Source organism: Takifugu flavidus, chromosome 14, assembly GCF_003711565.1.
Source record: "Takifugu flavidus isolate HTHZ2018 chromosome 14, ASM371156v2, whole genome shotgun sequence".
Classification (NCBI taxonomy): domain Eukaryota; kingdom Metazoa; phylum Chordata; class Actinopteri; order Tetraodontiformes; family Tetraodontidae; genus Takifugu; species Takifugu flavidus.
The window spans coordinates 3,228,425-3,241,727 of record NC_079533.1 but is presented as its reverse complement, the minus strand read 5'-3'; the positions used below and the strand labels follow the sequence as shown (position 1 = coordinate 3,241,727).

The following is a 13,303-nucleotide window of genomic DNA, read 5'->3' as shown; positions in this document are numbered from 1 at the left end:
CAACATGGCACTGGACTGAAAATAACATTTCAGCCTTTTATTAAATGTTGAATGTATTTATCTACACTCAAAAGACCAAATACATTTGAAATGGTCAAACTTAAAGCCAACAATTTCTGTCCCGTATGCAAGTTTAAATGCTCAGTGGACATCTGAACCACTGAGCATCTGGAACAGGAGAAATCAAACAGTTGATCTTCCTTTGTGCACTGCATTTGCCTGTCATTTACACCACACATTTACTCCCACACTGAGCTGAAGTGGGACTGGTCTATGAGGATTACCTAACCAGTCTGCATTGGTACCAAATGAGCTTGACAGCAGCCAATCAGGATAGAGGTATTGTAAAGAAGGGACGTGCTGAAAAGGACACTGCATTCAGACCATTTTCATATTCTAGTGCTACCATTCATGTACATTATACAGTTTTTAAAAAGTCAAACCTGAGGTTAGCTACCTCCAAGAGATGCCAATAGTAATCCTTTCTCTCCACTATTGGTGTCCTTGTCCAATTGCACAGAATCCCCCTCCCCAAAGTAATAAACACAAGCACAGAAAAATAAGTTGATGCACTTTATTCCTAAAAGAGCCTTGCCACGAAATGCTGACACGGCGTGCGCATATATATATATGTGTGTGTGTGTTTATATATATATATACACACATACATACATGTATAAATACACACATATGTGTATATGTATGTGTATACACACACACACACACACACATATATTATATATTTGGTTTTGTGTCTAAATGTGTGGTATAAAATACTATATACAACAATGTACCTCTTTATTAGAACACAGTGAAGTCCATTGCTGTACATGTCATCTGCTGCTACAGCTTTGCTGCAAGTCGTCCACGCTCAAAGGCCTGGGACATATTCTCCACTCTAATTCTTATGTACATTGTAACAATAGAAATATTCCATCTCATTACAAAAAAATAATACTCTAAAAGCAACCTACTGGGACTATTTTTGTCAGATTTTTTGTCTTAGTTTGTTTTTTTAATTAAGACCATTACATACATATATTTTCAACCAATTGCTTAAAGCAGGAAGGCAAATATAAACCTTCCTTTAATATATATAGTTTTTCATACATATAAAAATGTTAAGAAATAAGACAAATTATACATTTAAAAACTTACAATAAATAAGATAAATGCAGGCATTTCTTTTGGATACTATTTCATCCAAAAGAATAAAAAGGAATTTTCAGGTCTTAAAATCAAATATCCATTCTTTAGTTTTTTCTGCAAATACATTTGTCCCTTTTCCTCCAATAACTTTACATATAAACTCATCTTTCCAGTACACATTTGCCAGTGACTGCAAGTTGGCGCGCTACATACTAGGAAAACCAGTCAGTCATCAGTCAATAATTAGCCCCCATCCTTATTCCCTCATTCCATTGTGAATGCATCTGAATAACAGGGATAACGGGCCCAGCACCACCAGTAACATCAGCTCAGGGCAACCATCCCATAATGCTGCAGAATTTGGTCTGAATCTTGCAGTATTTATCACTGAAAACAACCCCGTGGATTAGTCCTCCTGGATGAAATCTTTCACCTGCAGCCACCCTCTGTTGGAAATGTTGGTCACAACATGTTCATGATGAAGTTGTACAGCTGGTTCAGCACCACAAAGTGAACAGGCAGACATGAGCGACGGTCCTGCGTTGCTGGGTCGCATGTCAGCCAGGAGAGGGCGTTGTACTGCTCCAACACAAATCTGCTCAGGAACAGAAAATATGTCTTTTCTGTTCAATTTAGCCATTAATAGTATAAAACAGCCGTTTTATATAAAATGACAAATACATTTAAGCATTCAATCTAAATTTAAGACATTTAGAGGATAGTAACAAAACTTTACCTCAGTACGTCTGAGGTCTGATTCGAGTCAAGGGGGTGGGAGTGTTTGCTGTGCAGAAGTTCATCTGACTGCACTGAAGACACATGGAGGTGCAAAGAAGCCTGAGGAAGAAATGACAGTTGCTCTTAAATGCAGCTGTTACTTTAACAACAACAACAACAACAACAAGAAGTAGAGTTTTACGGAGCAGCAGCAATTAACCAATAACCTTGTCAGAGCGAGCGAAACAGGTACTTAATTACATTTAAGGCAAGAAATAAGAATAAGGGCAAATTGTGAGTATTTAAATACTCCATCCGGAAGGCAACTCAAAGAGTTCTTGCTGATATTGCCTTGGTTGTGATCTCCTATTCCACTACTCGAAAGAGATCTCGTTACCTTAAGGAAGAGAGGACACTGATTTTGAGCCTGTGGACAGGCTGACCAGAACCAGTCAGGGAGTGGACCAGCTTTAACAGTGGAGACCAAGTAGCCAAGCGACAGAGGCTGCTGCAGAAGGTTCGGGACCTCTTCATGAGACTCCATTCGGTCTGTGCTCTGGCCCTGCGACAACATAAATCAAGATTTCCTCTGATTCTCTTGCACCTAGATGACTGACAACATTCACTGACAAGATTTCAGCATGGAATACTAGTGTTGCTCATATTTTTTTAAATACTATTTAAAATCAGGGAGAACCTGAATTTCTTTTGCTGTGAAGGCCGAGACATTATTCACCCAGTCTGGTGTTCATTTTACAGGTTGGCTCACCTTACTGCCATCGCCTCCATGATGGTAATGAGAACCTGGGGAGTGCACCGGTGATGTAGTGGGCGAAATGTTGATGATGTCTGGGTCCACCAACTCATTTTCCTGGTCCAGCAGGTCAAAGATCCCGATAGCGTCTGACCCATCTGTGAAAGGTGGGGCAAAAGTAAAGTGACCGCAGGGCGGCAAAGGGGATAAGCTTTTCTGAAGTAAAAACGTGGCTCAACATTTTGCCGTTTAAAACCCCACACTCCAAACATTTTACACTCAGAAGGCCAACAGAATTACAATCTTTGACTGTGAAAACTGAAAGGGGGAGGTAATCCTTATTTCTGTTGGTACTGAGGGAAGACCTGTTCAATTATGTAGTTGCCCTTGAACAAGTATTCCATTTCAGCTTCAGCAAACAGGATGTCTGACTCAAATAGCTCCAGAGAATCTGATTTAATGAGTGGAATACAGATGAATGACTGCTGACCAGTGGTGGCGTTGAGAATGTCGATATTAGTGTCAATGTTGGTGTAGCTGGAGCTGGCCACTTGAACAAAGGCAGAAGTGGGGAAGACCAGTATGTGGGTACAGGAGGTATCCTGAGGGGTGTTCAGCTGAGACGTCTGCATGTTGAGTGTGGTGCTGCGGCCAAACACTGAACCTGTCGACACAGAATCTGACAGGACAGAGGATAAAGTGACAGTATTAATAATCTGCTAGTGTAATTCAGCTGGCATCACTTAAAGGAAAGCAGAAACATTTAAACCCATTCACAAGGCAGCTTGAGCAGCATCTTGTGTGCGGATTACATACATGAAAATATAACATGGAATATTTTGGGAGACTGAATTTTAACGCTTCATTCCATTAGAGGTTTACCGTTTTTTTTATTGCAACAATATGATACATTAAGCATGCTATTCGCCATGAGAATGCAGTTCCAATAATCTCTCAAATTCTCCGCAATGTCTGTCAACAGACCTGGACAAGCAGAGGAGCCCTGAGACATTCCATCAACACTACACTCTTTACTCTGACTAAGATGGGATGTTCATGATGTGCACAAACTCTACCTGGCATGATGAAAAATGATCCCTGGGGCTCCATGGCAACCAGGCACACGCTGAGAATGCTGGGAGTATCTGAAGATGAGATGCCGCACATCCGGCACATTTCCTTCAGCCGGCGACTCAGTGACTGGAGGTTTCTCCTGCTCAGCAGAATACTCCAATCTGGTGGATAGGCAGAGGAATGACAATAGTGGAGAGGGAAATGCTTGATAGACACTAATGCTTTCATGTCTTCAGACCTGACGGGACCGTTACCTTTTAACTCTCCGTGTCCTATTCTTCCTAGTCGCCCAATCACAATCCTCCAGGGCACTGATGTCATTTGCACCAATCCTAAGCACCAATCCCATAGCTTCTGCAGCCCAAGCCTCCGAACAGAGCCCTTTTTTCTCCGTGCTCTGCAGAAGTATTGCCGCATATGTATTTTCGACACCAGCTTGTAATAATCTTGAGAATATGAAAAGTGTACCAAGTACCAAGCCACACCTGTTGGGTACATCTATGTTTATGATGCAGGTTTCCAGCAGTTCTCCATACAGATCAGTGCAGGTAGCCAGGAGCCAGCGCTGGTCATGAGATAAACAGTACCCAACAAACAGAACGTTGTATTTCTGGGACGCCTCCCCAAAAGTCTCCCCGAGCTCAGTCTGCTTGTCTTTAACTGGTGCCAGAATGAATGGAGGTGTGTACAGACGCAGACACTCCGGCCTCTACAAGGTGGAAGATTGAAGAATTTAGGACATTCCTCAGACAGGAAACTGGACACATTTCTGATTCACTTTCTTTGGCAAGTTTGATTTTAAATTCTGCCATGTTCACATTGTTTGTTATCTGGCATCGATCCTATGTGGGGAGAATGGTGAGCATCCTGTTAACAACTAGCATACAGGTGTAATACAGAGTTAAAAGGAAAAGGCAGAAGTGAGTGCAAGGAATTCTACTGAATTATTGCCTGGTGTAATAGGTCATTTTGTCTGGCTTGGTGTTGAGATTCCATTAAGAAGGTCTCAGGAAGCTAGCCAAGCAGATAATGGAATGGAAATGTTGCACTAGCAGAGGGTTGCATGTTCCCTTGGCCTTGTTTTAGCACAAAACCTTTAAGAAAGGTTTAGACTAAGTAATCTATATCAATCTGTCTTTTTGGTCTAAACACAGACAGGATAAAAAGAAGCTTTATATTAGCTGAGGGTTCATATCTGCCACCAACCCTCAAATCAAATGAAATTTTGGTGTTAAGCTCACAATATCAGCATCTGCTCTCCAACAACCCCAGATCAATACTGTCAGTACATTTACATGCACAGCCTAAATGAGCTATAGTCAGAATGCGTCTCTGGCATCTTGTTGGAATGTGTTCCTTGTCCCAGTTTATATGCAATCGAGAAAGTTGGACAACTGACAGGAATATATCCTCCTCTTCAGCTTCCTCTCCTCCTGAATATTTTTGTTCACCAGCTCTGAAGTGGTGCACACGGGGCTAGTTTAACTCTGATTTAGGCGTATACGTGTCGCTTTATTCGGACACGGAACGCACCGATATGAGTGGGACTACGGAGTTCACATGCTCACACTTGTGCAATTATGGTGGAATGGAGGCAATAATTTGCTTTTCGGAGTGTCACGTAAATGTAGTGACTGTTGCTGCAGCCACATCTCCACCAGCAGCTCAGACTGTAAATAGCTCACTGAAAACGGACACACTTTTCTCTTCTGGACTTACCTCCGGGACTCTCAGTGCAGTGTCAATGGCCAAGCCTGGGCCAAAGCCTGTGAGTGACTTGACGTTAGTAGTGGTGGGTAGTGGCCGTCTGCACTGAGCGTAGACAGAGAAAGCAAAAGATTTGAGATGCTGGGCATAGATATGCCGGTCCTCTCCTCGCACGGGCTGAAGAAGGTACTGGCAGGGGACAATCTGTGGATTAAAAAACAAGTCAGAAGCTGTGAAGCGACAGCACAAAGAGTGCTGTTAAATCACCTTTTTATTTCGAAGATTCTAAAAAGAAGACAAAGTTAAACAATTAAAAAAGTAATTAAAAAATGACTAGGTTAGAGAAAAAGATGAGTTCTGGTAGTTTTGTTGTATTTTATTAAGATTCTGATTATGGATGCTTTAAATAAACATTGAAATGAAAAGTAAATCAGCCACAAGTCAACTATCCAAACATTAAACTCATGGTGCCAAATATTTAATTCTAACCAAGAATTCCAAAGCAGAGTGAACATTTGAAATATAAAATATTTCCATTCACTGTTTCTGGATCACATTTATATAACACAGATTACTATTTCAAAAAGCTACAAGAACAAGCTAAGGTGAGCAGAGTTATGGATATAATTCACACTAATTCTCTAAGAAAACCTAGTTTATTCTACTAAAACAATTTTTAAAATGTCAAAGAAAGAAACAGTTACCTGTACAGATATAATATTGCGGATATGAGGGGGTAGAAACTGAAGCATCTCAAGGTAGCAGCGTAGCAAACCCAGCGTCCACACGCTGGAGTGGGTCGGCACTGGCCCCGTAGCACCATTAGCCTCATCATAGCTAAACGGGTCCACAATGTAAACAACAATGGCAGGTGGATATGTGATGGCGTGGGACTCGCCATCCGTGGGAATGCCTATCTTCTCTCGTTCCAAAGTGCTGAGGACAGACAGGAATGCACACGTTATCAACATTAATGGCCCATTAAATATGTTTGTGGATTTTACAGTAAAAACAACAAAAAAGACAAAAAACTTCTTGAACTTGGATTTTATCCAGGCTACTGAAATGTTTATTTAAAGCGATGATCAGAAAAATGGCTTCTGCGAGCTCTTTTGTAGACAGAAAGTCCGGTTGCATAAATTATGCACACCAATTGAGCAACAAGTGGAGTCCAATTTCGAGTAACATGTAAATGCACTTATTGTATATATTATTATATGACATGTACCTTTCAGGAGGCTCTGTGGGCCCCAGGGCGTGGCTGCTGGAGCTTTCCCCTGAGCTGCCAGTATTGTGGGCAGAGGCCTGCTGTCCCAGCTGTCCACTCTGGGGGGCACCTCCCTGAGCCTGTGTGCTCATGCTACCGAATGGTGGAAAAGAGGTTGGCTTTGAAGAGGGCATCCCACTGCCAGGCTGACCTGCTGATGTCATCAGGCTGCTGGATGATGTAGAGCCATTGACGGATCCACTGATACTGCTGCTGGAAATAGAGGAACCTCCTGTGTTCCCTGGGCCCTGCTGGCTGGAGGTGGAGCTCGACGTTTGTGTGGATGACGACTGGGTTGGTGAGGGAAAAGGCTGCGACAAGAGGGAACTGTCCAATGGCTGTGATGCGAGGTATGGAGCTGAAGAGAGCACACAGGATGTGTGTTAATAACGCGAAACACTGCAAAGAATAATACACTCATTCAGTTTCAACTTCACCTTCTTTTACATTGATTTGGTGCTTCTATTCAGTCAGAAGAGGCTCTCGAACTTGTCTTATTTTAACAAAATCAAGTGGTATCAAAGGTGAAAATGGAACATAAAAAGATTGACTAAGCTAAGTACTGAGTAAAAGAACAGTCAGAGATGGAAAATGTGAAAATACAAAAGTCACATCAGACACTTTTAAACCTACCAAGGTTGTGCCGGCAAACTTGTGCATAGAGTTTAAGCCTTGTGAAGGCGTCGCCGTTGCTGCTGGCAGCCTTGAGGAACCAATCACTGACTGGCTGATCCACGAGGGTCTTGGCATCACTGCCACCAACAAGGACTATGCCATCGGGATAGCCTTTGGAAATGGGCCGGTGTTGGCCAAGCCGGCATGACTGTAGGCAGCACACACGCACACTAGTCAAACTAATGAACTAATACAAAAAGCCACTTAGCAGCACACAAAGTGAGCAATTCTCAGCAATTCTTCAAATGATTTAGTGAAAATCCCACATTGCACACAAAAGGAGAATGATAAAGGTTCCTGAAATGCCATGGGGTCTAAATAGGGGTCTAATTGTGACCCTGGAAATACCAGCAAAAGCCCCACTCCTTGCCACAGAAGGATATGAGTACTGGCAGATTAAAAAAAAAAAAATAAATAAAGAGTACTTTTCTTGACTACTTTTTCTCTTTCAGGGTCACAGGGAGGGTGCTGCAGCCTGTCCCAGATGTATATAGACAAAGGTAGGGTACAACCCTGAATGAGTTGCTAGCATTTGAGCGTTTCAGGCTTCGGGTACTTTGCTCAAGGGTACCTCGGCAGTGCTCTGAAGGTCTCCTTGCACCTCAGCAACCAGAACATCTAAGTTTTTTCTGCACCAGGGCTTGAACCGCTTCAGACTGAGCTACCGCCGCCTCAAAACATATTTTGTTATATGTCTATATGTCTAATTAATAGTGGATAAGGTACCAGATAAAATCTCAACAATTGAAAATCGCTTGCAGCTCAAAGCTGTAATTTTCTGTAACCCATGGCCAGGGATGATGGTTAGTGTTTAGTCTGTACATCAATATTGAGGCACAACCGCTATCACTGCTTTATCTCACTTGAGTTCCTACTAGTGGAATGCAAGAAATGATCCGGTAAGAAAACAGACGCAACACTGGATGGTAATTACTTCCGAACTCACATCATCTTTCACTCTATCAAGCTGAAATTCAAAATTATTTGTCAAAATTAATGTCTTTTTTCACAAGAAATGTATCCTATTATAATAAATTCAAGGTGGATATGGCTAAAACTGAAAATGCTCTTTACACCGGAAAGAAATATTTAGTATTTACCTCGTAGACAGCCGTGAGATCACGGAAGAAGCTCTTTGCATTGCTGAGCAGAGCCTCATTGTCAGGACAAACCACCATGTAACCAATGTCCCGCTGGGAGCCGAAAGGATCAAGCAGCAGTTTCTCCCAGTAGGGCAGACCAAATGGAGACAGCACCACAAAGTCATACTCATAGCCCACCAGAAACGTGGGAATGGGCAGAGGCTCTGGGGACTCATCTGTACCTGTTGAAGCAAAGTCGACGGAGAGGGGGTCAGAAGCAGAAAGCAGAAAGAACAGTGAAGAAGTGTCATTAACAGGTAAGGTGTCAGCTCCCCTCCCCACTCTGACAGCACTCCACTGTGCATCAGAATGTGAGGTCAACAAAAGCTGACAGCAGCTCCCAACAAAGCTGACATCTGGACCACATGAGTGGGACTGCCCTTTTTCGATCTGACATCAGCGAGGGAGTTTCTTTACCAACACACTCAAAACACAGAAAATGTCACCCTAAAACCTCTCTACTACTAAGAGTTGCAATTTTGACAGAAAAAAGCTCTAAATCGCAAAACAGAAAGGGCATATTCCAAGTTAGAGACAAATTTAAGGTAATTCCGGGAAGGTATTTTTAAACATTGTATTGACGTGTACACTTTTAAAGCAACTCTTACCCTTCTGGCATTTTTATACTTTTCTGTTATAATCTTAAAATACAAACTAAAATGTAAAAGGAATCCACCAACTCAGCAGTATTCATTTCTCATATCTTTCTGATAAAAATCTGATTAATAATTTTATTTAATCCAAATAAAATGAGTTGCTGAACTTCCTGTCTCTCATCTGTGGCTGTGTCCCTTCCAGTTGCCTACCGCTGTCACCGTTATGGGTCGCGCACCTCTGTGGCAGAGCCGTCTGGGAGAAATAGCAAGGAATGGTGAAGAACTTCAATGACTGACCACGGCAGTCTGCTCCCACCCCCAGCTGTTCCCGCCCGAGCTGTTTCCACCCCCCAGCTGCTCCCACAGAGAAAACATCAGGAAAAGATGACTGTTTCTGCTTGATAATGCCACATCCAGATGCTATCAGTTACTATTGTTCTGTAATATTAAGTTAACTATGCAATGAAGATGAGCGTTAGCGTCAATTTTAGTGACAACAAACCAAGCATGCGACCATGACCTTTTTCCTGCATTAGCGATAGAGTTAGTTTTAAGCTGTAACGATATGGGCAGCATATCATCAGTGTTAGCATTAGCATCAGTGTTTAATGTGTGGTTTTCCTCAACCCCGATGTAGTATTAAAACTCTGGGGTTACGCAGGTGGTCGTGTAGTAACCAGAGCTGCTCAGCATATGCCTCAAGGGAGGAAGGAAGCGTCAGAAGTCAGGCACGGGGAAGTGGGTGGGACTTTGAAGCGAGGTGGAGTTGTTCTTGTTCAAATTGTTTGTGCCGTGCAACATGCCAGACAGGCACAAATTGCTTTTAGGCTTCTTAAGTCATTTTTTGCAAGAAAGTTGCACTTCTGCATCAGAAAACTGCTGAACCAGATGAGACGTAGGCAGAGGGAGCACGGTCAACTTGAACAATAGAAAAACAAAGCATCTCAATGCCGGTTCTGACACAGAAGCAACTTTAAACGTGTGACCGCAGCCCTACAACTGTGAGTGTGCTTTGATTCCAGAGAGCAGAGAGAGACCGGGGATAATCTATGTCCAGAGGAGAGAGACTGAGCCTTGGTGACAAGAGGATCAGTGGGGAGTAGGGCCGTTGGTATACACATGAGCTCAGGACAGCCTATGTAACACTGTGATAACATCACAATATTGTATAGATTACTTTGTTCTGCTCTCAACTGACACTTTTTAGCCACATTTTTGCCCTTGTATCTTAAAAAATATTTTAAATCCTCGCTTAATTTTTAAAATATTGATTTTTAGACAAGATTAGATATATAGTTTGTAAAGTTTATAGGCCTCCATATGCATTTAAACTAATTTATAAATAAAAAGAATAAGGAAAGTGCTTGAACTGTGTACCGTAGGAACCCCGTCCAGCCATCTTGTGGAACTGCTGCCAGGTGAGGGGCCCCTGAACACCCCACGACCTCACTGTCTTCTTCTTCTGGATGGCGTCCTGTAGTAGAGGCTGGAGTGACAACAGCACATGTAGCACATCTTGAGAGCACAGTGCACTCACGTCAACCGCTGGAAAAAAGAAGAGATAAACAGGGAATTAATGCTAATCCTGAGAGTTGAACTTCAACATTAACCTCTCATTAAAGTGTAATGTGAAAATAGCATAATACTACGAATGTATAACATAAATATCTGAGTCTGTGTTGGCAAAGATAAAGTAGATAATCACATTTCTTACCATTTTGTTTGGTCCATTTGTGCAAGCAGGAGCTTTTGACTAGTGCCTCATCCACTTTGCCACCCGACATGTTGTCCATGAATTGCCTCCCGTGCTCAAGAGCCATGTAACAGTCACTACAGTAATCCCTCTCCTCCACCCTCACACAGGGTGATACGGGTGCCCCGTTTGCCCCCCGTGCCACTATGTCTTGCTCCAGAGTTAAAATTGGTGAAAAGGGGTTTGTGCACTGATCCTGAAGGAGAAGAATGATCTCATCTGGGACATGTTCCGACCTCCCAACTCCAGCTCTCTCCAGTGAGGACGACCGGAGCTCCTCAAATCGCTTTTCTGCCTCTCGGCTGATATCAGAGCCACGGCCGATGATATCCAGTTCGTCCTCCAGGAAAAGGCCGCATCCATTGCCATAGCGTCGGTTGACCACTGAGCTGAAACCGCAGCTGCAGGGTTCCTGGGCCTCGCCGACGGGGTCGCTCAGGTACACGCCCATGTCGGCGCCTTTAATGTTCATGTTACACACGCAAATACAGCAGCTGTCGAAGTTGCAGTCTTTGAAGAGGTTCATGACAGACTCGGAGAGAATGAGGGTGACATAGAGGCTGTGAGCTTCAGGAATGGACGGAACCGTGGCTGGCTCAACTGAATTCAGCGGTCGACATGTAGAGGGCGTGGATGCTGGTGAGTATAAGTCGGAGTTCTCGTATTTGAGTGAGCCCTGGACACTAGCGGGACCCCGGGGTGTCCGTGGGGTGCGTGGCGTGCGTGGTGTCGGTGCAGAGAAACGTGGTGTTGCGGGTGAAGGCAGGATGCCTGTACCACTGTTACTGGGTGGAGCGCTGTTTGACATGAAGGGCGTGTGGGTCTGAGGGGTGTATGTCTGGTTGTAATCCTGGTCCATGGTGCTCCCCACACTAGGGATGTTACTAAAAACAAAGATGGAAAAACATTTGTAAAATGATGCAGAATATCGAGTCCATTGCACAGTCATATTAATGGCATACAGGTATCCAGCTGCATATATATATATATATATATATATATATATAGTGTGTGTGTGTATATAGTTGTAGTTGTAGAACTGGAAGTTTTGAATTTCAGCATCTTAAAAACGCAGAGTGGGTTTAAACTGCACATTTTCACCTGACAGCTCAATAATGAACCAGAGCAAGATCAAATAAAACCAGTAGGGTGAGAAACAAGACTTTGAGAATGCATTTCCCACGTAAATGCTCAGTGTGGGATTAAAATCTACAGTGAGGAAGCCAGAGCGAGAGAGCATGAGAGGGACAGAAGGTGAGTACAACATGTCCATGGCTACTTGTGGGACAACTACAACCCAAGTAGAGTCCCCCAAACCCACTCCAGCATTAACAGCACAGGAGAGATACAGATGCAGATGTGAAAGAAGCACAAGCTCACGCCATTACTCTTTGGACAATGGCCAAACTTCACAGCATATTGCAGACATCAGTCCGCTCCCTGAACATTGCTCCCTCAGAAGGCGCAGTCATCCAATTACACAGTTCATTAAAAAAAAAAATCACAACTAGCCCCACTCTTTTGTTTTACTCTGTTGTTTCCCACAATACTGTGGTGTTCTCTTAAAAATGTCACAAGTACAGTCACAGTTGCACATTGGAATAGAAACTGCATTAACTGTTTGTTGAAATTCCATTAGGATCTATAAACTACGTATCAAAAAACTGTTACAAATTACAATTTTTTTCCAATGTAAACACCCAGTAACCCTTCTAATTATACTGAAAAGAGCTTGCAAGTATGAAAGTAAGAGAGATCAAGAAACCAGATTAGATGTGGATTAATGAACACCAAGTGTTTGGCAAGTCTGCAAGAATGTAAGCTCTGAGGTCAATGTAAGACACAGATTTAATAGATTTAAATCTATACAAATGCCATAAATGCTGAGTTTGCCGTTTACGGATAACCATACACTTTTCTGATACATGTGCGAGTAGACCATGGCAGAGGTGAAACAGAAGGACCACGCTACTATAAAAAGTGAGTTAGCACGAGTTACCTATCCTTATTGAGGAAGGTCATGACAGACATGGGGTTGAGCAGCTCTCTGCCCATGGTCCAGCTGGGTTTGTATATGCAGTCGTCTGGTATCTTGATGGGTGCGAGACACTGGCTGGGCAGCGTCTTCAGAGGAGCAAACATAGAACAGCCCACAAAAGCCTGGCACAGCTCTGGCTTGTACACAAATGAATAGTCCTAAAATGATGGGAAAAGAAGGGTAAGACTGAGGTACAGACAAACAGAGCGATCTCAGATATATGAATAACAAGATCAAAAGAGGAGGATATAATTAGAGATTAACCTGCGTATGTACATTCCAATCAACACAGCTTTCATAAAAATGGTATTTTTGTAAATCCAAGTCTATTCTATCCCAGTTGTTTTCTATTGATTCAAATTCTTAGATATTTCTGAGCGACAACCAATTAGAGGGAAGACTGAGGTACAAATAGAAATTTGATTTGATTA

The 13,303-nt window shown here is 42.8% G+C and overlaps 1 protein-coding gene across 1 annotated transcript in view; it reads right to left on the bottom strand.

Annotated features, from left to right (window-relative positions):
• Positions 1–8: 8 nt before the first annotated feature.
• med13a (mediator complex subunit 13a) overlaps positions 9–13,303 on the bottom strand; it is a 57,161-nt gene continuing 43,866 nt past the window's right edge. The window contains exons 15-30 of the mRNA XM_057053820.1: positions 12,834–13,030; positions 10,796–11,718; positions 10,459–10,626; positions 8,444–8,667; positions 7,302–7,491; positions 6,630–7,026; positions 6,106–6,337; positions 5,414–5,605; positions 4,180–4,403; positions 3,949–4,091; positions 3,697–3,855; positions 3,111–3,299; positions 2,636–2,778; positions 2,264–2,428; positions 1,886–1,986; positions 9–1,744 (exon numbers count right to left, since the gene is read on the bottom strand). Of these exons, the coding sequence (XP_056909800.1) occupies positions 1,612–1,744; positions 1,886–1,986; positions 2,264–2,428; positions 2,636–2,778; positions 3,111–3,299; positions 3,697–3,855; positions 3,949–4,091; positions 4,180–4,403; positions 5,414–5,605; positions 6,106–6,337; positions 6,630–7,026; positions 7,302–7,491; positions 8,444–8,667; positions 10,459–10,626; positions 10,796–11,718; positions 12,834–13,030 (3,780 nt within the window). The 3' untranslated portion in view covers positions 9–1,611. The remainder of the gene's footprint in view (positions 1,745–1,885; positions 1,987–2,263; positions 2,429–2,635; positions 2,779–3,110; positions 3,300–3,696; positions 3,856–3,948; positions 4,092–4,179; positions 4,404–5,413; positions 5,606–6,105; positions 6,338–6,629; positions 7,027–7,301; positions 7,492–8,443; positions 8,668–10,458; positions 10,627–10,795; positions 11,719–12,833; positions 13,031–13,303) is intronic.